We start from the raw sequence: 25,285 nt of genomic DNA, 5'->3' as shown, positions 1-25,285 counted from the left end.
TACTCAGAGTTGGTCATGGTCTTTAGCAGTAAGATGTCAAGCGAGGCACCAAGGCGGTACCTTCCTGGTAACGAGAACTCCAGGTCAGCTCGGAGCATCGCCTTAATATCCCAGCTTGTTATTTTCTACAGTATAGTCGCTAACCGATACAGCATGCAACCTCCTCTGAAGAGGCGTAGGACGGTAGTTGGCGGAGTGACTAAGAGCAGGTCGGTTGGTGTGATTCATGGGACTAGCATGCTCCGTTGCAGAGAAGACAGCGCCAGTAGTACAGGAGCGTCGTACTCTAGCAGCAAAGTCTTCGGCCAGGGGCTACCTCATGCAGTGGGGTATTTGACTGGTAATTGCTTGGGAAGGGTTTCGCTACTGGGGAGAGATGGGGCTTAGGAAATGTCTGCGACTTCGTCACCCCCGATCGGCGGCCAGAGGCAGGTCTTAGCAGTCCTGGCTCGCTCCCTCGGGAGCCATCCTATGAAGAGGTCGATGATGCGCTCGAAGACTTCAAAAACTATGATTGGAAGTCTGAGTTGAAGAGTTGGGACCGGAAAGTTGTGGGAGATGCGCAGTAGGTGGTAACGGCCGTGAGGAGCTGTACTGTTTTGGTGAGTAGGTATTGTGCGGAGATTGCTCAGAGCATGTATCACCGCTTGTTCGAGTTTGATGCTGAATACGTGTCACCAGAGGTTGACTTTCTCGACCCGAAGTAAGCTGGTTCCTCTCAACGTGGTGTTCATCGTAACTGATCAGTTATCTAGAGAAGCGACAGTACAGGATTACTCCGAGGATGCGGGCCATGCTGGTGGACTGGCTGGTTGATGTCTTGTCGAAATGGGAGATCCGAGATGAGGCCCTACATTTGTGCATTTCCCTTGTGGACCGGTGGGCGTCTCTAAGAGGTGTAATTTGTGATGATGAGGATGTACACAGATTCCTATACAAATCAGAGCGCCTCATTGAAGTTGGGAAGCTGCAACTTGTCGGGATATGTTGCGCGATGATTGCTAGTAAGCCAATGTCGACCTTGGGTGATCGTCAGGCTACCTCAGGCAAAATGCAAAACTCGTTCAGCCCGGAGTTGGACTCCCTCATGAGGATCTGTGATGGGGCGTAGGTATCCCCCGCTCAACCACTCCCCATAGATTCACCCTAGTTATGATATCCTTCAAATCGAACAGATGGAACATGCTATCATCAAGGCATTAGACTACCGTATCGACCTGCCAACCGCGTGGACCTACCTCCGGAGATGGAACCAGGTCACCCAGGGTCCGATAGTCGTCACGATGTCTTCGGTATCGTCGCAGATTTTCTCTCTTCGAAGGCCGTATTATTTCATCTCGGCCTACTTTCTAGACCTCACATTGCTGGAGTACGAGACTCTCAAGTAGCGTTAGTGAAGTGTTTATGTTGCATCGGTTCGTGGTGGCAGATTCCGGCCTGCCGTGGTGGCCCTGGCCTGTGCATGGGTAGCTGTTCACATGAAGCGTGATCGCAAGAAGCGTAAAGCCATGAAGGCTCTGGTGAGCCCTACCACCGCTATCTCGCGGTAGTGACTCCACACAGGTCCAAGAGGAGGTTCTTGACGAATTGAATATATCAGCAAAGGAGCGTAATATCCCCTTGTCATAAACCCCAGTGCACCTTGCATTCAGTGGACGATACTGCCGTCTTTATCACGACTATCGTCAACCAGCACCGTCCTCAGAACAACTCCTCTCCGCATGCTCGCAATCTTAGTGCCGTTCACAGGAAGTACCAACAGCGAACCCGCGCGAGCTTCTGTCTATCCTTCGGTCAGGTATCAATCGGAAGAGCGCCTGTGTGTTGCCAAGAGGATAGAGGGAAGTTCCCCTTGAAGTTACTAAAGTATTGTCTATTTACTCCTTCTACCTGTACATGCTACCTCTAGTGATAGTTCCATGATAGTTTCCCCCTAGTCCGTGCATTTCAGCGTTGTGTTATTATGGCCTAGCAAAGCAGTTGGACTCTTTGTGTGATGATATCCTCCTTCTCGTCATCGTCTTCGAAGAGCGCAGCGGTTGCTGTTGTTGGCATTGCAGCTGTGTATTTGCTCACAGCCATAGTAAAGTCCTTCCTGATACCCTTCTACCATAGCACTGATTTCGATGTAAGATACGTCGTTCTGAGATCCTATTACTCAGTGTCGCCAGGTGCATCGGAACTGGCTGGCGGTGACCTTCTCTCTGCCGGTTTCAAAGTGGTATGTGGACGGCCCCTGGGCTCCGTCGCAGTGGACCCTCGACTACCCTCCTGTTTTCGCGTAGGCGGTGTTAGCTGCTGGAGCGACAGCCACCGTCTCGATGCATCAGGTATTTCGAGAAGTTCCTAGCAAAGGTGGCAGCTGCCGTAGCGTATTTGACAAATAGTGACAGTCTGTGGAAGATGCTGGACCCCCAGGTAGTGCCCTCCAGCTCTCAGTGTCCCTCTCAGGAGCTGGTGCTCAGGCCCAAGATGATGTTGCTCCTGGATCCGTGGTATTATTCCAACGACTTACGGTCATCGTATCAGACCTAACTCTGATACCAGGGGTATTATTACTATGCCCACCCTCGGGTGTCTTCAGTAAGTGTCACCACCCTCCTGTCACCGGTACCGGACCTACTTTTGGTTCAGCTCCTATGAAGACACTACGGTATCTTGGTCTTCTCTATATGCTGGCAATGCCTGCTCTTCTCCTCATCGATCATGTCCACTTTCAGTATAATGGTGAGTCTCATCGGAATTTCGTGGCGCGTGACGTAGTACCTCAGGGATGCTCCTGGGAGTCTACTTCTCAGCCATTGGGCTGATGCAGCGTGGGAATGTATTATGTGGCGCAGTAGCGTTCACACTACTCGTACTACTCCGCCATCTTTCCCTTCCGGATTTACCTCTCCTTAGGTGTTGTCGAAGCACATCTTCGCCTACGCTGCCCCAGCCATCGGTGTTTGGCTCCTCTGCAACTACTGTATGGTCACGAAATCCTATCAAACTGGAGTCGAAAGGAACTTCAATTTCCGTCGACTCCTCGAACTCGTAGTGGTAGTGCTCGCCACCACAGCTGTAGTTCTACTGCCTATAATGTACGCCATGTGTGGGAGTATGCCGTGGTTGATAGTGTTCCTTAGTTACAACGGTGAACTGCAGCCGATGCTCAGCCGGATGTTCCCCTTCGACAGGGGTCTCACACACGCCTATTGGGCACCCAACGTCTGGTGAGTTATATATTTTGTGGGAGATATGCACCAGTTCAGCTACATGTGTTGGTAACTATAAGAAAACTCTGAGGACATTTCTGTGGAATTCATATTGGTTTCTTTACCCTAGTTATGTGTAAATTCTACAATTAGTGAGGAAACTTCTGAGCTCAGCTGAGGAAACTAAAAATATAATTAAAATACCGCATTTTACTCGGGGAGGCTGACCGCGTTGATGGCAGGGCTCTATACTACGGTGCTGATGTGGTGTTGGCTAAGCTGAAAGGCCTCCCTGGATCGGCCTTTACGCACGGTTTGGTCCAAGTGATGGACCCTACAGTTCTCCCTCCCATTCGACCGATCCACGCCTTGCTAGCTACTGGTAGTATCTATCGCCAAAAGAAGTCCATCGTAGTTGTCTTAGTTGCCGTCTATCTTCCCATACTCACTGGTATAGTCCGGGAGTCTGGCCGGCCTCATGGTAGTCAAAGAAGCTTGCTATTTTGGGCTACTATAGGTAAGCCGTACTTGGACGGTGACACGACGAGACTCTTCCCATCAGGTAGCAGTGCGTCATTCATGTGCGGATGGCATGTCCATGAGAAAGCCCTGGTTACAGTCGTGGCCCCTATGATGTTGGAGGTACGATGCTTCCCAATGACCCTTGTTGACTCCTCGGTTCAGATTATCCTCAAGAGGGATCTCCACGGCTCTTCTCGCTATGTGACAGCAGTAGCCTCCCTCTCAACTTTCATGATGGCCTCTCTGCTGCCCCTTCTACCCGACTCCCCCCCAGAGCTAGGCCTCAAGTGTACCCTCACGGTAGCGGCCTCTTCTGCCTCAACGGTCACGTCATTTCTGTCAGTTGCTCTCGTGGTCGATCGATTGCTGCATTGGCTCCATGAGCGCCGACGGTGGAAGGTTCCATCGCTACGTAGTGGCTATAACGGCGATGGCCTGTGTTATGCATCAATGGGTGAGCAGGCATCAGTCTATCCTCTATTACTGTTTCTGGTCAGATTCTACCGGCAGTGTTGCCTTCTATGACCTTCGCTCCGCTCATGTTCATCAGCGTCTTTTGCTCCATTGGGGTGACCATTTCTCTGTTAGCCTGCTATTGGTTCTCTACTGATCATCTACTGAGCTTCGACGACGATGGGAAGAGGAATTGATTGCTCTGTGCGTTGTGTCTAGTTTTTATACTTTTCCCAGCCTTCTGTGTCTTGCGTTGTTCCCAGGGAGGTGAGGGTATCGCCTTCAGAGAATGTTGTACTACCAATTGGGTCGGCGACGGGCCACAGCGGCGGTCCTCGGGATTTCAGTGGACTGTACGCTACTCGAGACTTCGAGATTCCTGTGCCGGGCTGTACGTTTTAAGAGATACCGGCCCTTCGTGAGGACGCCTACTCCGAGCCAGCGAGCATTAGTCCATGATAACTGGCTCAAGCGGCGGCGGCAGTATAGGGTAGAGTAGACTGTATGGCCGCTGATGATGACGATGATCAGACGCCAAGTTCAAGCAGTGATGCTACACAGGCTGGCGGAGACGTTGAGGATATCATTCTCAAGAACACTCCGTATCAGGCATTGAGGCTCCTCAGAGCTTTCTATGACACTGATATCGTCAGTCGAATCACCTTTGATGTTGAGTGAGTCCCTCGCGAGCAAGGAAGTCGTCACTCTCGACTGCAGCATTCGAGTGGACCTGACGAGGCAGTCCGTTCGAGGCGTCGTCCAGCTGCCTCATGGGCTTCAGACTGAGATACGAGTCCTGGCCCTTTGTCCTGACTACATGGCCAGTGTAGGGGAACGTAGTCGACCTCTTCGATGAGTCGTTTCAGGAGATGCTGGAAGCCGGGGCAGATTACGCTGGTCTCAGTGAGCCACTAAACAAAATTGAACGTGGCTGGCTTCCGTTCGATAAAGTCATCGCTCTTCCGCAGGTTATCCCGCAGGTTGTCAAATTGGCTAAGGTAGATTCTACTCTGTTATTTCCGACATCTCTATTATCACAGATTTTGGGTCCGAAGAGACTCATGCCGAACGCCCGTAACGGTACTGTCGTCCAGAATTTGAAGCAGGCTGTGATTGACGCAAAGTCGGGCAGTCAAGTGGAGTATCGTGCCGAAGGAGAGGGCCACATCCGAGTGGACCTCGGAAAGACTAACATGTCCAATGACCAGATCCTGGAGAACATGCGATTCTTCGTACGGACTAGATCGTTCAGCCTTCTCGTGGGGTATGTGATACGGCAGATTAAAGAGCTCCTTCGGAACAGGCCGAAGGAGGCAGGTGATAATGCGGCCGTCGTCCGGAAGACAGGAGAATTGGCGAAGCTCACTACCATGTTGCCGAAGTTGATGGGAGGGATATCCTCTTTATCAGGCGGCGGCGATGAAAGTAATTGACAGTCAGCAGCACAGCACTGCTGATGTTATTTTCAGGGGCACGAGTATTGGACCTGCCGTACTTCAAGGCTGCATCCATAAGCTGTCCGAATGCCCCTAGGATACATATTGAGACAGAGAGCATGATGCCGTCAAGCGCTGGCTACTTCCGATAGGACATGTTCCTGTGACAGTGTGTTTCTGTATACGATAGACTGTTCTGTTGCGAGTCACAGGCAACCTTGCAGGGGGGCCAACCGGTTGCTATTATGAATGACTCACTGGCAACGTGCGATCATTATCCGCAGCACTCGATTGATGCTAATATAACATATGTCATGTACTTATACATGTGGGCGCCCATGGCTTTTCGCACTGTCCACGACTACGCAACATGTTCATCATATCGGAAACTATACAAACTACTATGAGGTGACTGAGTAGAAATTCATAGGGTATAAGTTGCGTGTCCGAGGCGGGGAAGCTGAGAAATGATGACGCCCAATCGGCCGGTCTGGTCAATCAATTCACCATTGTGTTACCCGACGGACGTTCTTCTCGGTCTTGAACGAGTCGTTTGCACTTCGTCAAGGCCGAGCGCAGATCACATTCCCGTACGAGACCATTGCCGCCGGTCCTGAAAGGAGTATTCAAGAAGGTCACATTGTACTCAGCGACCATCACCTCAGTGAAAGGTATATCGACTCATTGACTAGGTTAGCCAAGTCAGCTCCGGTGAAGCCCTCCGTGGCCTGTGCGAGGACTCGGATGTCCACGTTCTGCTCGAATCGAACTTCACGCGAGTGTATTCGAATTATTTCCCATCGCTCAGCCGGGGTCGGCAAGTTCAAAAATACATGTCTACATGAAAGGACAGCACTATCGGGGGCAAGCCTAGTGATCCAGACTCACCTGTCGAAGCGGCCAGGCCTGAGTAGAGCTCGATCGATCGCTGCATGCCGATTACTCGCTGCTAATACCACCACTCCATCATGATTGCAAACACCATCCAGTTCAACAAGCAATTGGTTCAACGTCTAAAGAAGCACAAATAAAAGGTAGAAGCACCTCAGAAGCTGCCCACCTGTACATACTCCTCATGACCACCACCAGAACGGGAGTCACCAGCACCGCGAGCACCAAGTGCATCAATCTCATCGATGAACACCACACAAGGCGCCAACGCCCTAGCTTGATTGAAGAGAGCCCGGACTCGTGCACTACCCCGACCGACGTAGGTGTCTATGAATTCACTCCCACTAGTTGAGAGAAATGCAGCGTGAGCTGTTCCGGCCACTGCCCTGGCTAGTAGGGTCTTTCCTGTACCACTGGGGCCGTAGAGGAGAACGCCTTTGATGGGGCGTGCACCGTGACGAGAGAAAGCTCGGGGATTGTTCAAGTACTCGACAACTTCCCTCAATTCTGTTGACGCTGTAGGACTGACGACATCATTGAAAGTAGTCTTCGGTATTCGGGACCGTCGATCCCCACCAAAATCATGCGACTCGTCCTTGTGGAGAATTTTCATAAGAAGTCGGTACCAGAGGTACACCAGGGCCAATGGTATACCTATTTGTTGCAATGCTCGGAAGAAAATAGACTGCCCAGTAGCAGAAGGGACGAAGTAGCTGTAGTCTTTGCAGTAGGTAGCGATGGTCCTGAAAACGTGGCTTTGTGAGCCCGGCACCAGCCGAGTCAACTGAACAACCCCGCTAGAGCCGATGGATTGTATGATGCCTCCTGGAGAGACCTTCACCGAAGCTACAAGGCCGTCCTCGCAGGCCTTGAGGAATGCGGATAAGCTGATGTTCTCAGGCTTGGCTGCGGCATTGGAGATCCCCAGTCGGCGCCTTCGAGCTCTCGTGACGATGGCAACCGCACCAAGTGCTACAGCGAGAAGGATGAGTCGCCGCGTCTTGGCCGGGAGATCATTCCACTTCACCCCAGATGGTAATATGGCGAGTATACGGTGGGCCCATCTGCGCAGTATACTCCGACTCTCCTCACTATCAGGCATGGATACTGCTACTGACTACTTATGAATCCTCCCGCATAACACAGAACAATGTCAAGGTTCGATGACATCACTATTTACACAGCATGAACGTAAGCATGGTATACACAAGGTAGTTGAGTGCAGAAGCACTCCACCGCAAACAACTCTATTTCTACTTCTGAATGCCACCGGCCGACAGCGTAACGAGGTGGCTGTTGCGCTTCGATGCTCGATTTGTCCGTAGTGAAGCACGGGGACGGTTGCTGGTGCTTTCCACCACAGAGTACCTACGGCGAGGATGGCCTCCACACGTGACCAACGTTGGACCAACAGACCTCCCGATCCTGTCCACACTGCTATTCTCAGTGAAGCCATATCCCCCCATAGACTGTAGCGCTTTCGGCGGCGGCGCTCCCTGTATCGAGGTGTACATGAGCGACTTCCTGGTCCTCGTCTTGCGGAGGAGGCTGCCCCTGCTGCCTCTCGGGCCCTCGCGACCACCGGGTTGCCACTCTGGCTGCTCCTCATCCTTTTTCACAGCGACCAATTTCCGCGCCTGCGAATAACACACTGCCACGGCAAGTGCTGATCATCTTACCCCGAGCTGCAAGCGTTCCTTGACCACGCGAGAGTTGGACGGGAAGAACAGACCGTAGTACTGGTGTTGGAGGACCAGAGGCATCAGGCTCATTCCTATACATGGAACCTCGGAAGAAAACGATGCACTATAAAGACTCACCACAACTGAGCATAAGAGAGCCGATGGCGGGAGGGGTGAGGAGGGTGTTCAGGAAGGAGCCGTCGAACCGGTCACCGAATATCTGAAAAGTCGGGGTGCAGGCCTTAAACAGGAGCTCACTGTGGGAGAATATGCACATGGTCAACTGCATGTGTTGGTTACAATATGAAAGTTCTGAGAAAATTTCGAGGAGTTTTTGCTGGTTTCTGTACATTTCTACCCAAAGTGATGTGTAGACTCCCCAGCTCAGTCGAGAGGAGCGAATATATATCCCAACACTGCACGAGTTGGATCCGGTCGTCGAGTGGTAGACGGGGAAAACTTACAGAGCCAGCAGCCCAGCAGATGAGGAAGAGGAATATGCCAAACCATATGCCACCATGGATGAACCAAAACCACACGTTAGTGAACTTATACATGGTGATGTTGCATATAAGGACCATGGCGAAGAAGACCAGCAGACCAACCTGGTGGTCAGAAGGGCTCGTATTGCCGTCCCAATGGTAGGACTCAGGATAGAGCACCAACAGTGGAGGAATCAGGCACCATAGAGCCGTCCAGAGGGCCCCGAATAACCAACGAGCAAGGACGAAGTTGCCGAAGGTACGGTGACCGAACTTGTACAGGAAGGCGCATCTAGCCAGGACCGAGACCGGCATGTCTCGATCGAAGACGCCGTGAAGAAGCACTGGGAAGACCGTGTAGAGGACGTTATACACTTGCTTGAGGATGGGGTCATAGAGGTTAGTCCCCGAGAAGAAGGAATAGAAGCCCAATAAGAAGGTGGGCAAAGAGAATGCAACGTTCTTGTAAACCGTGTAGTAGACGAAAATTGAGTTCTTCCGTACCGCCTCCCGACCATGCAGGAAAAGGAGGCGCCGGAGGAATCTGAACTCTGGTATTGCGTAGTCAGCTGAGCGGGCCGCCTGAGCTCCCTCTTTGCCGTTGAGACCGACCTGATGCAAGATATCCTGCTACTCACTATAAAGATTCCTTGCACCCTTACTCCAACGTCCGCAACGACAATCATGCCCACGTCGTTGGCCCCATCCCCGATCGATAACATAGTGTTGGCTGGCAGGTAGCTTCCACTCCACCTGAGATGAGGAGCATACGAGCCTCTAGCTGATACACTGGGCAGGGATACTTCACAACATCCGCCTTCTGCTTTGGTGACACTCGACAGGCTATAACGGTGACACAGTGTGTGAGCGCTAGACGGAAAAACTTGAGTCGCAAAACTCTAAGAAACTTTCCAATAGCCAACCTTCTCCTCCTCAACATCGTGTCCTACCTATGCCTCAGAATAACCGCCAAGGCATCCCCTGACACCGTGATGGCCACTTGCCGGAAACTCGCCATTTCCGGTTCCTCTCTAGCCATGACGTCCTCTCGTCCTCCACTTCATCAAGGGCGACGTCCTCCTCGTCCTCCACTTCATCAAGGGCGACGTCCTCCGGGTCCACTTCAGAATGGGCGATATACCCCTCCTTCTCCAACTTAGCCTCCGCCTCGTTGTCCCAATCCAGAGTGGCGGCTCGTGTGGTCAACTTAGAGTCAATGAGATTGCTAAGAGCGCACAAGGCCGCGCTGATGTCCCTAGTAGAGGTAGAATCAATAATCTGATTGTAGACATCGTTTGTGAGGAGGTTGCTGCTGTATCTGGCGGAGGATCGTCATTGGTCGCGGTCACCATCAGGACCCCACCCAATGTTGATAGCCGTCTCTATCTTGTCACCAGTGAGCACCCACAGTTTTATGCCCGCGGAGTGCAGTTCCTTTATGACCTCAGGCACTTGGTCCTGACCACAGCACAGGTCCTTCACCCCTACCTCCTCGACCACTTACCTGCAGCTTGTCCTCTATACCAGTACTGCCCACCAACTCCACGTTGGTTTCCATCCTCAACATGCACTCATGTACGGCCTTCTTCTTATCATCCCCTATCTTGCCTCGAGCTGCAGAGTAGGACTCTCGCCACCTACAGCGAGTCGATTCCTGAGGGCCCTCGCGGACTCCACCGACTTGATAACGAAGTCTTGATCTTCTGTGAGATCCCTCGCACCATAGACCAAGGTCCGCAAACCATTAGCCGCTAGAGTGCCCAACGTCTCCGAAAGCTCAGCATCTGCCACATAGTGAGGACCACAAACCCCGAGCGGGAAGTACCTTCGTGTTTCGAGAGCGGCACTGCGACATCCAGCATAGAGGAGTCCGCGCCCTTGATGAGGAGGAGAGTGCGCGGATGAGGGCAACTCTGAGGAGACAATCATAGCATATTCCAATCGAGGCCATGCCCAGTCTACCTCTCTAACTTTCTGCCCGAGAGGCTTGGCCGCTACCCGGTCTTGGACATGGCGACGATCCGCAGCATGGGGACTGTGATCAAACAAATTAGGGAGAGTTATGGTATCACGTAATGATACTTATTGGCCGGCTCCTTCTCCTTCACGAGGACACTCATGCGTTTTCGGTCGTTGTCAAACTCTATGACTTCTAGGAGCTCGAAATCCAGGTAGTTGGCGTCGACTCCCATCAACTGAAAAAGGCTCGTCACGGGAACGGGAAACGAGATTAGAACTACTTCTTTGGCGAAGTCGGTTTTAAGGTTGACTCTAACACTGTTCACAGTGGGTCGCTCTGCAAACTCCATGCCCAACTCGCGTGCCCCGGCCACTAGGGCCAACTCGTCCGGGGAAGAGGCATCGTATCTAGGTAACAATAATATCCAACGAACCGAACAGTGATGAGGTCCCGAGTACAGCTTATCAGAATGGACATGAGCACCGTCTACAGCTCCTCGTCCAGACGCCTCCTCCTCCTCTTGCTCCTCGTCATCATCATCAGCCTTTATCAACACAGAGTGGCACACAGACAGGCAAATAAGGAAGTCCACGAACCTGGCCAGAAGGGAGTTTCCATTCATCCTCTACTGTGGCTATAGCTCACCTCTGCCGCACTACACCAGAGCTAGAATGTGCGATCCTCTTGAAAAGGTCTATGTCGAAATCAGTGCCAACATGATGGTCACGGGGTGCGGCATCTGCCGAGCCCGATAGGTGCCTAGAAACTGTAGGGGCCTACGTGGTTTGGTATCTCCCATAGGCTCTCCCTGTTGTTGTGACTGCCGCACTAGAAGCGGTGACTCCGAGCCGCCAGTGCCGATAGCACACGCACCTAGATGGTCATACATGTCCAGGGGTAGGTAGAAACGGTATTACTCGTGAACAACATGAGATTCTGCGTCAAAGTGCCAGTCTTGTCGCTGAAAATGTGAGTAACCGAACCCAACTCTTCTCCTAGTGTTGAGCTATTGGCTGTTGCCCCCAGACCTGAGGTAAGGGGCAGAGCCCCAGTGTTGATAAAGGGCGTGCTTGCCTCCAGAGACCATGTTCTTGTCCTCGTTAATGAACTTGGCTTGGAAGAACTTGACAATTTCCAACGTCACCTGAGAGCGCCAAGAGAATCCAGTCAGAAACAAGGAGGAAGCCTATTACCAGTAGTGATATGGGGACGAAGTAAGTGAACTGTAGTAGAAGAGTGCCAACAACCTTCAACGCATCGAGGGCCACTTCCCCACCATCCTTACCCTCGTGGGCGTTGACATCGAGATACCTGATAGAGCCACTCAACTGGCCTTCTCGGTGAAGGGCACGGCACCAGTCGTCCTCAGTAGTGGTATAGACAGCATTGGCGACTGCGGCGGTTATACAGATTAGAGCTTGCAGGATGAAGAGTGTAATAACGTGGTGGTTATAGGTTGCCATCAGCTTCGTCAACTTGTCGCGACCAGTACCTACACCACCGGCAATTCGTAACAGTCTGAAAGCTACCAAGTACCCGTGTCGGCAGAGTTCCTGAAGATCCTAGTTTGATCACCACAGTAGACCACAATGCCGTATATATAAGCAGTAGTCTGTAAGGTCGAGCCCCTTAGCAAGAACTGATCTACAGTCAGCGGGTACGTCTTCCCCTTGGTCGTCATCTCGCCATCGAATTTATACAGATTAGTGTTGGGCCTCTCGTAGGTGAGAGCAGCCATGAAGTTAGCAGCATCTTTTTCATCGTTAATGTCGTTCATAAGGTCCACATTGCACATCTTAGGCTTGAGGTTGGTCTCCCCATCAAGATTCATGGTCTCAACGTAAGCCATTCCCGATTCGTCCTCAGAGCTCAGCATCACTAAGTCAGCGGGGAACCCCTCACCCCGTTTGACCTTGACGATATCGCCAAGGCCAAGGTCAGCCCAAGTGACCTCCTCTGTGTACATGCCAAGAGCGTCTGGCTGCTGCATAACACGAATGACTTTCCTGCCGTTTTCCTTATTGTCACTTTTGTGTCGCTGTATGTCCTCAGCCAGATCTCGCATGGCGGCCACAGCCAAGACGAAGATGAGTGGTAGGAGCAACAAGGGCTGGCCTCCAGAGTCGCTGATTGATGGTATGCACTGTAGAGCTGCCGCGGCGAGGAAATAGATGTTCGCAAAGAGGTGAAATTGATACCACAGGTTGAGTGGTAGGAAGGTTAGCGGCGTGTACTTGGAGGTTCTTATGAAGTTACTCCAATCGACATTAGAAGCATCTCGATCATGGGTGATGCACCGTATAGCTGTTTCGATGACCTCATTAGCGCTGCTTTCAGTGGTAGTAGCCGCCGCGCCCAGTACGCTACTTGTCTTAGTCTTTTTCATCGAAACCTTACCACTCACAATCGAATGCAAGCTTGCGACATGGGCCTGGCGCTCCTCAGCCGACTTGTGACAGAGACACTCATCTTCATCTCCCCAACAAATGTCGCAAATATGCGTTTTCGCCCGACTCCGTTTAAACTTGCTAGAGCTCATAGCCTGAACACTCATCACTATGTTGGAGGCCTCGCTCAAGAGGTCACTCACCATGCACTAGAGAGAGCTCCTGTGAGTCGTAGGTCGAAGAAGACACTTGAAGGCTACACTGAAGCATCATAAGGATGTACTTCCCCACTCGCATTGGTACAACACAAGACGTTTAGTGATGAGATCGTGAGAGTGAAGCCACCACCGAGACCACTGAATGGATAGATGACGTAATCTCCATCATCATCGTCTACTGTGGTGGCAGCCGCTGTGAAGGTAGAAAGGAATACCAAGAGGGCGGCGGCCTCCGCTTGTTGTGGCATCACAACAAGAGAAGTGATAGACTATGATGACGATAGGGCGAGTCATACATCAACAACATCTACTGCCGATTAGTGAAGGCCATCAGCAATATGACGATGATAGCTGGGATAGCCGCCACCGCAACACACAATAGCAAGATGGGACTAGAAGCTACAAAAGGATGCCAAGATCACGACGACGACGACGACCAACAAACGATTGAGATAGGCGTGTTGCGGCGGTCTTCAAGATCAGTGAGCGAGGAGGTAGGGCCAGGAGGCAATACCATCATCATCACTAACAACGGCACAAAGAGGAGAGTTAGCGTCGCACTAACGAGGCCTATATAGCGATAATGTTCCCTATAAAAGTTAGATAACTTCATCATTCAGGATTGCTGCTGAAGAAGATGAAAAATACTCCATAGAGAACACGAGCCCTCGTCGTAATGTTGTAGTTGTAGTAATAGCAGCAGTCATCTCCTCTCCCACATGCTAGTCGTCATCACCATCGGTCGACAATCTCCCAATTATGACCATCAGTTTGCAATTCTAAGTAGTAACCCAGCGGGGGCATAATATAACTCTGAACGGCGGCGGCGGCGCCGACGCTCGCCTCCTTTTGCTGCTGACCATACTGATAATAAGGACCACCCTTGTTCACTTCACTCCCACCGTTATACGCTTGCTGTTGCTGCTGCTGTTGCTGAATCCTTACGCCTCTAATTCCTTCGACTCCACTAGTCGCCCCAGGCCCGTCCTTCACAGGGCTCAACAACAGGTTAGGTGGCGCTCTAATTTCCCCCTGTCCTCCGAGACCCACCATATTATACCCTGCTGGTCCAGCGGCACCCATTTGCCCTTGCACCATGGGTCCTGGCCCTGGGCCTCGCCGTGGTTGGTATTCTGGACTTGTGTTTTGGCCCGACCGCATATACTCCATTGTTCGAGGGCGAGCCTGCGGTTGCGACGACACAGTTGCCGTATGCTGTTGCAAGGTTGGACCAGTAAGACCCGGATGACCTCTGGCGTCATGGGGACCACTCATAGTAGCACTCTGGGCATGCTTCGCTGCCATCACCGCTGCCGTTGGCCCCGTTCTCATCCTTGTTAGTGTCTTGGCTTGGACCAACAACTCCTCCATCGTCGCATCAGCCACCTTGGCCGCGAACAGTGCAAACGCTCGACGGAGGCGTATACGGCCCTCATAGTCCAACACACAATTGAGGTTCCGATTGAGGTCCAGAGGATCCTCTATAAGAACGTTACTCTCGGCATCCCGCCTCGGCAGATGAAGATAGTCATCTATGCTTCGCCTCTCCCCCACTCGAATGGACACCACCTGATCACGATACCAAGCCTCTCCTATCGTCAAGCGCTGCAGCACTAACCTCAGAACCCCACTTATAGTCTCTGTCATAGAACACGAAAAAATCGCGCAGAAGCTCTGATGGTGGGGTGTCCGCTGCTTTGAAAGCGTCATCTCCCGTAGTGGCCTCTGAGGAGAAGGAGTGTACCGTTTCACCGCACTGGGAAGGTTATGATGCTTACCGAATCTGTCTACAAAGTCGACGTTAAAAACACGACCACTTATAGGACACGAATAGTGCTTCACCTGCTCCCCTTGACGCCTCTTAGCCGCCATTGCCTGTAAAGACGGCAGAATAGCGCCTTTGGAGCGCACCTATGCAAGGGGAATAGCTAGCAGTAGTGATGGTAATATGACTACTTGTAGAAAATATATGCAGAGCAAGGTCCAACTGTAGCTACTGAGGTTACCCTGCTTAGCGTCACTAATTCCACATAGTTTGGCCCACCGCTGAGAAGAGTCACCACTGAGGAACAGTAACAGACCCTAGGTCCTACCTTCACACAGAGCGCCAGGATTTGGACACGTTTGTCCATCTCCACATAGTTCCGTAGTAACTATAAAAAGAGGCAGTGCTCTTCCTGGTACACGTGATGGGAGCTTACCGCAGTGTTATGTAGAGGGAGCTGATTATTGATACTCACATCCACAATCTGTACGTTGCCGTTGGGCCCTATCCATGACAGCACCACAATCGGAACCTTGGCAGAGGGAATAACCTGATGGCACAAATCGGACATGATTTGAATCTTCCTCCGGGAACCCTAAGATATCACCTGCACGACCCTCAAGCCGACACCTGGCGCTTCCTTTTCAAATTTGCTAATCGCTTTTCCCAAACCCATAACGGCTGCTGAACACAGACTCTTCTCGTCCCCTGCGGCGCCAAAGCGTTTTTTCAACGCTGCAAACCGACATATTATCGTCGCATCGATATCACTGCTTTTCTCGGAGAGCCTGCTAGCCGCCGACCCAAAGGTCTCTATAGTGGCCTCAATATCTAGGTTACTTCGTGCGACCGACAATATTGACCCTAGTATGTGATTGTGAACATGATGATCCTCCTCAGTTAAAGCTACCCGTTCAACAAAGGACGACAGTTCGCTATCCAGCAGCTCAGCTGGCTCAACAGTGGTAGAGGAAGGGGCCTCTGTAGAGGGCGAGGCGTTATCGCCCACAACCGAACCACGAGAATTAGAGTCGTTGCCAACGGTAGTGCCAGTAGCAGATGCACTGTTGGTCTCTGCCGCTGAGGTTGCTTTCTTGGCGGCGGCGGCGGCGGCCTCCTGCTGTTGTTGTTGGTGCTTTATAACGAACTGAGCGGCCAATGCAGAGGCCTCAGAAATGTCCGCTATCCTAGGTAGGGTCGGTGGGGTCATATCACCCTCCACCAGCCCCTCCGAAGGTCCTGCGTCTGCTGATGCCGGAATCGACGTTGCTGACATCGATGATTGTACAATCCCCGATGAAGAGAAGTCAAGTAGTCGTGAGTAGAGACAACAACTGCAGCAGCACCAGCATCACATCCATCCCTACGCCGCGACTTCCCGTCCCTCAACTCGGGAGACGCGCTTTTACAATTTTTCGTGCGGACTTTTGCTGCACTTTTCGTGCAATTTTTCATCTGGGCGGAGCGAAGCTCATGAGGCTCATCCGATTGTTGCTGGTTACTGAGAGCGATGGAGGGATGGATGGTGAAGCGTTCTGTATATGAGCACTATCCTCGGGTATCGGGTACCAAGCCGTGTTGGCGGAGGTGGGGTGGGCAGGGCTGCATTCGACCACCTGCATAGTGGGTAGCCTAAATAAGTACCACTCCATTCTCAGATCGTCAGCACCATCAGGTCGCCCTCCCAGCCTAAGTAGGTCCGTCTCTATCGCAGATTCACGTGGTCGTAGGTGAACTCCCCGAGGCTACTGGTCACTGGGCCCTTTTGACAAGCGCTCCCACAGAAATTGGTAGAGCCGTAGGTCGCTAGACCCCAGAGGGTGGGGCATACATCGACCGTACTGGTAGTAATCCGACTTGGTAATATTAAATCAGTATTGCCGGTGAAGCCCAACCAGCCTACGTTAAGGAACCTGACCGCACCCCTCACAGGTAGCTTCGACAGTGAAGTGATGCATTGCTCATACGAGGGCAGGCTTCGTACACCGGGGAGGGGGGTATCTTGTGGCTCAGTATGGAAGATACAGAATAGGTCCAGTTGGAGCCCTTGCGGGGATACGTTCTTGAGCCATTGGGCGTTCGTACATGTCGTCGTAGCTCATGCCATCAGTCTCGATCGTCCATAGTCGTTGTGTTGCTGGGAAGCTGATCGATATGCATCCTCGTAGTTCACCAAGCCGGTTATCAACCTCCCCCTTTTTATTCCCGTTATGGACCAGCAATCATCCGCTACCACTGAGTAGGAAAAGTCTCATAGCTTTTCCAAGGATTGTGGTCTTCAGGGCGCCAGTGGCTGATGCTCCTGTGGCAGAGCCGAGTAGTGAAAGCCCAGCCGAGGCAACCCCAGAGGCTGCCCCGGCCGCTGGAGCTACACCAGTAGAAGCACCGACGGAGGCGATCCCGGCTGAGCCTAGCACGGAAGCATCGGAGGCTGCTACTCCTACCGCACCGGAGGGAACTGCTCCGACTACTGAGGAGACACCGGTGGAGAACTCCATTGAGGGAGCAGCAGAGGAGAAGCCACAGGTGAGTTCCCGAGTCGGTGACAGTGTCCCTCTTGGAGTCGTGATGTGGTAGGCTGTTCCAGTTCCTTTACCGCCAGCTACCCCTCGACAGGAGCCCCCAGCATCGCCTATGGACGTAGCGGCTGCTACTGCCGTTGCATCGGCAGCAGCTATTCAGCAGGAGCTCACGTCGGCACCTCCAATGGGACACAACCCAGCACCAGTAGCTCCTCGTTATGATGGACCACCTAGGAGAGGGGATGATACTAAGAAGGTCCTTCCTACTTGACTTGGTTCATTACTGTTGCTATCTATCTGGTTAGGTTTTCGTCGGGGGTCTCCCTCGGGAAGCTGACAAGCCCGCGTTGGATGAGTACTTCAGCCAGTTCGGGCCAGTAGAGGACTCAGTGGTGATGATGGACCGGTTCACGGGCCGGAGTCGGGGCTTTGGCTTCGTCACGTTTGAGACTAAAGAGCAGATGCTAGTAAGGATGTCAGCATGGTTGGCGAGGTTATGGGATTCTCGATCAGGGGTGTGTGGCTGCAGCTCCTCATGTGATTATGGGGAAGACTGTGGAGGTTCGACGATCTATCAATGATGATGGTACTTCTACGGCCAATGAGAGGCGGTCAGCAGGTAGGGCATGGGACTCGTGAAGTGTGTATGGAGTGGTATGGCTTTCAGGGAAGGGAAGTGGAGCACCGAGGAGCTATGATGACTACAGCTCAGGGTTGGTTGTGATGCGTGCCTTAAGACTATGACTGGTCACTCTCTTCAGGAAGGGCAAGGGAGGTCATCGAGACCAGAACCCTAATAAACTGTTCGTGGGCGGCCTTCCACGTGAGGTCACCAGTGGTAGGTCGTAGCGGTGTTGTTCGGATTGCAGCTTGTTGGTTCAGATGTACTTAGAGATTTCTTCATCCAGTATGGCAACTTGGTCGACTGTACAGTGATGTAGGCTTAATAGGAACTCCTCCATTGATTCATCATTTCCTTGGTGGTTTCAGTACTGATAGGATGACAGGCCAGTCTAGGGGCTTCGGCTACATCACATACGAGGATCTGGCTGCTGCTGAGGCCGCTATCAGCAACTCGGCCAACAACGTCATCGATGGAAAATGGGTAATAGCTTTAGAGGGGAAAGTTTGTAGGAGTAATGTCGACAGGTTGATGTGAAGCACACAACGAGGGAGGCTCCACGACAGTCGTTCGGCGGGTATAATGAGTACGGCAGTGGCGGTGGATATGGCGATCATGGACGGTTTAATAGAGGGTCAGACGAGTAGGGCATGGTGTGGTATTAGTCATGACCGTCGATTTGGTCAGCAGTAGTTACCAAGCTACGATGCAAGCTAGCAGGGCGGCATCCAATGCCTATTTCCAGCAGCAACAGCAGCAACGACCGATGGGTATGTACCAGCAGCCACAGTATGGGATGCCTCCACCACAACAGCAGGGGTGAGGTGCTTGGTGATCTTTCATGGGTCTATTAGGCTGACCTCAGGTATGGTATGCAGCAGGGTGGCGGCTACGGTGGTATGGGGTATCAACGTCAAGAGCAGCGACGGCCCCCAATGGGAGGATGTAGGGCAGTGGGAATAGCAGAGGACTGTACGGGGGTGCCTGTTCGTGTAGATAATACCTCGCAACCACCTCGTTATGGTGGCTCGTATGGTGGTCCTTCGCGAGCCAGCCCGTACTAAGTCGTGTCAGCAACAGCAGCAGCAGCAGCAGCTCACGTAAAATAACAATGAAGGGCCTTTCTTCACCGTGATGTCTGATACTCTGTGGTAATGGTATCGAGTAGCTGCTGCTCTTGAGGTCTGCGAAGTTGCTAATAGTAGTGTTGGAGGTGACCACCGTATGATGGACTCTTCCTAACGCTATATTCCCTTTTTCCCTACTATCTTTGTGGGATAGAAATAGTTCTTCGAAGAAGGCTAGGCCGTATGATTTGGTTGTGTTGTGGTATCGAGAGGAATGATCGAGTATGTTGGTCGTTGTCGCCGTTAGAATAGTAGCCCTTGTAATCGGTACATTATGTGATCCGTCTCGTCCTAGACAGCAGTAGCTCTCAAGTTCGCAGTGTGGTGGAGGTAAAAGTAGGAGTGAGTGTATCTCTGTGTGTGGCTTCCTCAGATCATGCATCTCGTTGAAGCACCAACCGTCTCACGTGTTGCGCCTCTATGTTGTGTTATATACGGCTTCCCAGCTCTCCTCGTAGGCGCCCTTCTATTCTTATGAATACTAGTGGAGTTCCGTCAGCTTCCTCCTACCCCAATATGGACAGGGTGCCGCCAACAGCTCCACCTCAGCAGGGTGGCAATTACGTCTCTGGTGGCGGGTCTGGGAGGTCTAGGGAGTCTGATGACCGCAAGGTAGAGAATGCTTCGCTCCGCTAGGAAGGATGCTTTTTTCGTAGTTGTTCATTGGTGGATTGCCGGGCGCCTGTGAGAAGCAGCATATGGACAGCTACTTCTCGCAGTTCGGCCCTGTGGAGCACACGATGGTCATGTACGACCGCAACACAGGGCGATCCCGAGGATTTGGTTTCGTTGTCTATAGCCAGCTGACCGACATGGAGGTAGGAGGGCTCCTTGTGTTGGTTATGTTGATGGCTGATGTATCAGACTTGTCTGGCCAGCGGGCCGCATGTTCTATTGGAGAAGACTGTTGACGTGAAGAGGGCCTCTCAGGATCCCCCATCGCATGGGGGGAAAGGAGGTACTGTGGTGAGGGCCTGCTTGTGTGGGGCAGTATGAAGTCCCTCAGGTGGTAAGGGCTACAGTGGAGGAAAGGGGGAGTATGGGGGTAAGGGAGGCTATAGTGGAGGCAAAGGCAGTGGCGACTTTGGGTAAGGGTCATACCATCTATCTCTGAAGTATGGTTGGATCGATAGGTACAGCAGAGGAGGTCCCAGTGAGGGCAGCGACAACCCGTGTAAGGTCTTCGTTGGTGGCTTGCCCAATAGCTGTGACCAAGGTAGTTTTTCTGATGCAGTTTGTGAGTGGTTCGGTCATGGGTTGTTTCTTCAGCACGTTTGCATGATCACTTTTCTCGATATGGTACAGTGGCTGAAGCCCTGGTGATGTACGACCGTGAGACCGGGCGTCATAGGGGCTTTGGTTACGTTATCTACTCATCGCCGGCTGACGCTAATGCGGCTATTGCTGGCGGCGATGCAAACGTCATTGATGATAAACATGTAATTTTGTGGCGCAGTGAAGGTATCGCAGTGTTGTTCTGATATAGGTTGAGGTCAAACATGCTCGACGTGAAGGGTCTCGTGGGAAGGGGAAGGGCCGCCCCATGGGGTAACAGGGCTTTCGATATAACCATCACACTCGTCGTCGTCGTAGGTCATTTGGTGGTGGAGATGCTGGTGGATACGGCCAAAGACCTCCCTCATATCAGACTGGAGGCTACCGTTCGCCCCAACCGTAACCTCAGTGATGGCTCAGCCCCTGTGTGTTAGTCGTGCTGTTAGGCCCATGTACAGTGGCAGTGCATATCAACAACAGCCTATGATGCAGCAGCAGCAGGCTGGCTCTGGGCAATATGGTGGTTATGGCTCCTCAGCTTATGGTGGTGCTTCTCGACAGAGCGTGGGGGGTGGTGGCTATGGACCGGCGGCTCCACCTCCTCCTGCAGCTGGTTATGGAGGCTACCCTCAACAACAGGGTTATGGTCAACCTCCTCAGTATAGGGCCAGCCCTTATTAGCGCTATGAAAGCCTTTGTACATTATTTTTGGTAAGAAGTAGCGGCTTGTGGGGGCTCGGAAATTGAACGCCTTCGTCACTGTCGATGATGAAAGCCTGTTTTAGGGAGGTATCTCGAGGAGTGGCTTTCTCCATAATGATAGAGTAGCTGTATTTGATATACTCTCGCTAGTGGCTGATCGCTACTGTGGTGATTGTCGGTGATGCGACTATGGTATTGTCCCTTTCGCTGTGTCCCGTCGATGGCGATAGGCGTTTGCTTGTCGCTATCGTTGGGGTTATTTTACGTAGAGTACGTTTAGTATTAGTGTTAAGTAAAGGAAGGTTTATCAATCACATAGGGGATGAGAGATCAGTAATCTTGCAATCTTGCATTTCCTCAACGCTGTGGGAGTGGAAGCATGATACCACATGGAAGTAGTTCAGCCATTGCCGTTATCGTCTCGTCCTTGCCTGGTCTTCCTCGTGAAAGTGACGACTTAGTAGCTATCAACTGAACAGTGATGGTAGTGGGCATCAGCTCCTTGGAGTAGTAGACCTCGGGTGCCAGGCTGTGGCATAAATAGTGTTGGAGGAATATATGTTCGCCTTCCTCAGCTGAGACCTGTAGTTTCCTCACTAATTATACAAGTTCACTTGCGAATTTGGGTAGAAGTGTATAGAAACCAATGAGAATTTTCCTACGTTTTATCGGAATTTGCATATTGTCACCAACACGAGTAGTTGAACATGTGCGTACTCTCCCACAGTGAGCACAGCAGGCTTTGATATTCATCGTCGCGTTTTTTGGAGCACATCGGACATAAATTATTCTTTGTTAGGTTCCTCGCCGTCGTCCTATTCAACTACCCCACCGTCGGTGTCAACTACACCTTGCAGGACTTTTGTCCATTCCCACTGTGTTGTACATTGGATTTGCGTTGAGTGCTTCAAAAGAGGGAAGCCGTTGTCTGTGTCAGTTTGATTGCGCTCATCTGTCTTGGCTTACCTCCTTAGGTTAGTCCAGCTCTAGGCAATCTCGTAGACAGCAGCAACAGCAGCAGTTACATCTTCGTTTGTATTGATCACTAGAATCGCCGTAAAGCTTATATAGTACTAACAATAACAGAGTAACAGCAGTAATATCAAATTTAAGTATGACAACTCCAAGAAATGAGTAAGTGTTGTTATTTATGGTATAAGTAGTGACTATCATTTTCAGCTATAATCCTCCCACTCCTGAACTAGCAGTAACCCGCTCGCAAAAGAGTGCTCAAGGCTACTACTCTGCTACTAATGGTTCTAGTACTGCCGCTAACACCCCCGAGATGTCCTCAACTAGCTCTAGAGCGACCCCGTTGGCAGCTGGGAATAACACTATGATGGCTCCCACAGTGGCCTCTGGCATTACGAGTATACCCGAGTTTGGTACGTCCGTTGGTGTAGTAAGGCACCAGTCTAACGCTATGTTACATCATGACCGTCAGCAACAGGCAATGGCAATGCATCAGGCGGCGGCAGTTGCGGCATCCCGTAAGCCTAGGCTGGATAGGGAGCGAGCGCCGTGATGCGTCTTGTCGTTGTAGTTGGTGGTGGTAACGGGAAGCAGTTACAGCAGCAAGACTTTGGGGTGTTGGCGCAGCAAGGTGGTGGAATGCAGAATTTCATGGTTGGCATGAGGGACTATACAGCAGGGGACAATATTGGTCGCCCTAATATGAACAACATTAGCAATGCGCTCAATCCTAATGTAACGGAGAGAAAGGTAAGCAAGTCGTTGTGATCTGTCATGAACGAAGAGTTCCTTTCATTGCAGCTTTTCATTGGTGGCTTGCCGAGTTTGGTAGACCGACAAACTTTGTGGAACTATTTCAGCCAGTTTGGTCCATTGGAGGAGAGCGTGGTGATGATGGATAAGCTCACAGGCCGCAGTCGCGGTTTTGGGTTCATCACTTTTGTCAATGTGAAAGACCTGGAAGTGAGTAAGACGTTCGTTTGGGTGATCGGCATTGCTGTTGTCTTCAGTCGTGTTTATCGTATCCCAACTCGCACATATTACTGGACAAGACGGTTGATGTAAAACGAGCCGTGTCGCAGGAGGAAATACGAGCGCAGGCGGCTCTACGGCAGCCGGTGAATCCTGGCGTTAATTCGGTTGTGGGGGTGATGCAGCATATGATGCCTGGTGGAGGAGGAGGTGTTGGCCAGACCCCTATGGGAGGGTTCGGACCCATTGGGGCGGCTGGACTCGGCAATGGTGGTCTGCTGCCGCAGGATAACCCATGTAAAGTCTTCTGTGGAGGGCTGCCTGCAACGGTCGATCGGGGTGAGGACTGGCCGGCGTCTGGGAGGGCTCGTGATGATTCATCATCTCTTCAGAAAGGCTCAGGCAGCACTTCGTGAGATATGGAGTCATCACTGATTGCATCGTCAAGTAGGAAGGGACTTACTCCAGTACTCTGTGGTGTATTGTTTTCGAGCAGAGTTGATCGCACCAGTGGTCGCTCTCGTGGTTTTGGGTATGTAACTTTCCAGACGCCAGCTGAGGCCCAGGCGGCTATACAGGGTGGCATGGACGGCCAAGGCAATACCATTGACGGCAAATGGGTGGGCTGATATAGAAGGCGTTGTGTTGTGCTGTTTTGCATCATGCATCGTGTGCATAGGTTGAGGTGAAGCCTTCTACTAGGGAAGGTACTGGTCCTAGTAAATTCATGCAGGGGGGGATAGTGCGGCAATATATGCCCGGAAGTGGTCGGGGTAAGCAGCAGCTGTTGATGCAGTGCTGTGTGTAGTTATGTGGACGCCTAGGTACCGGAGGATGGGGTATGGCAACTGCTCCTCCACCACCACCACAACAGCAGCAGCAGCACTATATGGCAAACACGCACTATGGTAATGCTTACGGCATGCAGGGCTCTGCTGCTGCTGCTGGTGGTGGTCATAATCTTCATCATCATCAATCACCTCTTACTGGGTACTACGGACAAGATGTGCTCTTTTGTAAGTGCTCGGGTGCAGGTACGGCTCTAACAACGGGCTTAACCAGGGGAATGGTAGCGTTGGGACTGGCAATAATGCTTATACCAACAACAGTCCAGTGGTTCAACAACAGAACAGCGGGTAAGATTCAGCTGAAGAGTTTTTGACTATCGAACTGCTAATAGGTACGTTCCACCTGGTGGAGTGATGTCCCCTGCTCATGGCTATCATCATCTACTACAGAATCAACAGCAGCAGAGGTCAATGGGGCATCCCGCTGTATATCAGCATCAACAACAACAGCAAGGGTCTGCGCCACAGCTTTACACTCCCCAGGGTGCCGGTAAGACCTTGCGTATGGAGTTTTGTGATGTCAGCTGCCTTCAGGGTTTTCTGGGACGGATTCTATGACGGGGACTAATGGAAGTGACCTGAGCTCGACTGGTGAGTTGATCCGTAGATCTGCATGGGCTGGAGACTGTTCGCTCAGCTACTAACGGCAATAGCCCGCTACAGTAATCGAGATGATAATCAAGACCACACTCTGGGTAGAAGGATGTAGTCTGGCTTATTCTCAACTATTGATTTCGAACTATCATTATTATCATCATCTGTATCTTCCTCGTGTGGACCCATGGTTTGCTATGTGTCTGTACTCGCCGCCGTAATGTAGGAAGTGCGGGCGGCATGCCTCGTTAGTAGCTCGTTAGCTTATCGAGGTTCGATGATGTTGTGATTCATCATTGTGTTGGAGAGTGCTCTCCATTGACTTTATGACAATCTTGATATCGGTTTGTGCTACCGATAGGATTTTGATTTTTGCTAAGTAGTTGTAGTTGTATCGCTGGTGCTCGTCACAAATCAGTGATAGCATCATCGGTCTTCCGTTTCGTTGCCTGTGTGGGGAGTAATGATTGATCGTTATTTATTGCTATTCGAGTGCTGTAGGAGGTAGTAGTATTTAAAAATCTCAATAACAAAAGAGTTTCTGTAGTAATCTTTGTTGTGTAGTATATTGTGAATCCGACGAGGAGGTTTCCAAGACGATTTGATTGCAGTTTGCATTGTCCTTTTCCCCTGTCCATCGTGGACGCTACTTGGTCCA

The 25,285-nt window shown here is 51.5% G+C and overlaps 8 protein-coding genes across 8 annotated transcripts; 5 read left to right on the top strand and 3 right to left on the bottom strand.

The window, feature by feature from the left end:
* Nucleotides 1-33: 33 nt before the first annotated feature.
* Pmar_PMAR002960 (Dolichyl pyrophosphate Glc1Man9GlcNAc2 alpha-1,3-glucosyltransferase, putative) lies at nucleotides 34-4,369 on the top strand (the record flags this gene model as incomplete). The annotated part of the gene is made up of 21 exons (XM_002768126.1): nucleotides 34-83; nucleotides 132-340; nucleotides 388-565; nucleotides 611-703; nucleotides 748-879; nucleotides 928-1,004; nucleotides 1,047-1,107; nucleotides 1,151-1,256; nucleotides 1,305-1,384; nucleotides 1,430-1,520; nucleotides 2,172-2,281; nucleotides 2,331-2,392; nucleotides 2,452-2,583; nucleotides 2,635-2,727; nucleotides 2,772-2,857; nucleotides 2,902-3,215; nucleotides 3,440-3,714; nucleotides 3,760-3,839; nucleotides 3,882-4,019; nucleotides 4,063-4,173; nucleotides 4,217-4,369. 21 exons carry the CDS (start codon nucleotides 34-36, stop codon nucleotides 4,367-4,369), a joined length of 2,631 nt encoding a protein of 876 aa, XP_002768172.1.
* Nucleotides 4,370-4,839: 470 nt separating this feature from the next.
* Nucleotides 4,840-5,760, top strand: Pmar_PMAR002959 (ribosomal protein L1P, putative; the record flags this gene model as incomplete). The annotated part of the gene is made up of 4 exons (XM_002768125.1): nucleotides 4,840-4,998; nucleotides 5,039-5,170; nucleotides 5,213-5,597; nucleotides 5,642-5,760. The coding sequence occupies 4 exons, from the start codon at nucleotides 4,840-4,842 to the stop codon at nucleotides 5,758-5,760; spliced, it is 795 nt and encodes a 264-aa protein (XP_002768171.1).
* Nucleotides 5,761-6,106: 346 nt separating this feature from the next.
* Nucleotides 6,107-7,601, bottom strand: Pmar_PMAR002958 (26S proteasome regulatory subunit, putative; the record flags this gene model as incomplete). The annotated part of the gene is made up of 4 exons (XM_002768124.1): nucleotides 6,107-6,221; nucleotides 6,269-6,445; nucleotides 6,497-6,621; nucleotides 6,669-7,601. 4 exons carry the CDS (start codon nucleotides 7,599-7,601, stop codon nucleotides 6,107-6,109), a joined length of 1,350 nt encoding a protein of 449 aa, XP_002768170.1.
* A 151-nt stretch (nucleotides 7,602-7,752) lies between these two features.
* On the bottom strand, nucleotides 7,753-13,476 carry Pmar_PMAR002957 (conserved hypothetical protein; the record flags this gene model as incomplete). The annotated part of the gene is made up of 19 exons (XM_002768123.1): nucleotides 7,753-8,136; nucleotides 8,179-8,273; nucleotides 8,320-8,401; nucleotides 8,646-9,275; nucleotides 9,326-9,416; nucleotides 9,467-9,562; nucleotides 9,614-9,721; nucleotides 9,805-9,981; nucleotides 10,027-10,121; nucleotides 10,168-10,262; nucleotides 10,301-10,447; nucleotides 10,489-10,574; nucleotides 10,746-11,219; nucleotides 11,269-11,362; nucleotides 11,404-11,496; nucleotides 11,541-11,651; nucleotides 11,768-12,115; nucleotides 12,160-13,165; nucleotides 13,408-13,476. 19 exons carry the CDS (start codon nucleotides 13,474-13,476, stop codon nucleotides 7,753-7,755), a joined length of 4,281 nt encoding a protein of 1,426 aa, XP_002768169.1.
* Nucleotides 13,477-13,535: 59 nt separating this feature from the next.
* On the bottom strand, nucleotides 13,536-16,203 carry Pmar_PMAR002956 (conserved hypothetical protein; the record flags this gene model as incomplete). Its single annotated transcript, XM_002768122.1, has 8 exons — nucleotides 13,536-13,627; nucleotides 14,131-14,797; nucleotides 14,847-14,953; nucleotides 15,007-15,139; nucleotides 15,185-15,274; nucleotides 15,322-15,381; nucleotides 15,430-15,543; nucleotides 15,601-16,203. 8 exons carry the CDS (start codon nucleotides 16,201-16,203, stop codon nucleotides 13,536-13,538), a joined length of 1,866 nt encoding a protein of 621 aa, XP_002768168.1.
* A 1,000-nt stretch (nucleotides 16,204-17,203) lies between these two features.
* Pmar_PMAR002955 (Nucleolysin TIAR, putative) lies at nucleotides 17,204-19,430 on the top strand (the record flags this gene model as incomplete). The annotated part of the gene is made up of 13 exons (XM_002768121.1): nucleotides 17,204-17,232; nucleotides 17,276-17,519; nucleotides 17,571-17,771; nucleotides 17,821-17,982; nucleotides 18,029-18,134; nucleotides 18,183-18,228; nucleotides 18,277-18,353; nucleotides 18,398-18,452; nucleotides 18,506-18,620; nucleotides 18,665-18,780; nucleotides 18,831-18,956; nucleotides 19,003-19,082; nucleotides 19,134-19,430. The coding sequence occupies 13 exons, from the start codon at nucleotides 17,204-17,206 to the stop codon at nucleotides 19,199-19,201; spliced, it is 1,425 nt and encodes a 474-aa protein (XP_002768167.1). The 3' UTR covers nucleotides 19,202-19,430.
* A 350-nt stretch (nucleotides 19,431-19,780) lies between these two features.
* On the top strand, nucleotides 19,781-21,508 carry Pmar_PMAR002954 (pre-mRNA-splicing factor SF2, putative; the record flags this gene model as incomplete). Its single annotated transcript, XM_002768120.1, has 10 exons — nucleotides 19,781-19,876; nucleotides 19,921-20,082; nucleotides 20,129-20,222; nucleotides 20,271-20,352; nucleotides 20,398-20,480; nucleotides 20,534-20,703; nucleotides 20,751-20,812; nucleotides 20,858-20,938; nucleotides 20,986-21,250; nucleotides 21,325-21,508. The coding sequence occupies 9 exons, from the start codon at nucleotides 19,781-19,783 to the stop codon at nucleotides 21,218-21,220; spliced, it is 1,065 nt and encodes a 354-aa protein (XP_002768166.1). The 3' UTR covers nucleotides 21,221-21,250; nucleotides 21,325-21,508.
* Nucleotides 21,509-22,355: 847 nt separating this feature from the next.
* Nucleotides 22,356-25,143, top strand: Pmar_PMAR002953 (hypothetical protein; the record flags this gene model as incomplete). The annotated part of the gene is made up of 13 exons (XM_002768119.1): nucleotides 22,356-22,375; nucleotides 22,421-22,731; nucleotides 22,785-22,963; nucleotides 23,015-23,176; nucleotides 23,224-23,524; nucleotides 23,578-23,632; nucleotides 23,682-23,805; nucleotides 23,865-23,958; nucleotides 24,010-24,175; nucleotides 24,220-24,321; nucleotides 24,366-24,523; nucleotides 24,568-24,624; nucleotides 24,671-25,143. The coding sequence occupies 13 exons, from the start codon at nucleotides 22,356-22,358 to the stop codon at nucleotides 24,697-24,699; spliced, it is 1,758 nt and encodes a 585-aa protein (XP_002768165.1). The 3' UTR covers nucleotides 24,700-25,143.
* Nucleotides 25,144-25,285: the final 142 nt, after the last annotated feature.

The sequence above is a fragment of the Perkinsus marinus genome, assembly GCF_000006405.1.
Source record: "Perkinsus marinus ATCC 50983 genomic scaffold scf_1104296969090, whole genome shotgun sequence".
Lineage (NCBI taxonomy): Eukaryota > Perkinsozoa > Perkinsida > Perkinsidae > Perkinsus > Perkinsus marinus.
Note: the sequence above shows the minus strand (reverse complement) of the source record. Positions and strands in the feature narration are given on the sequence as shown.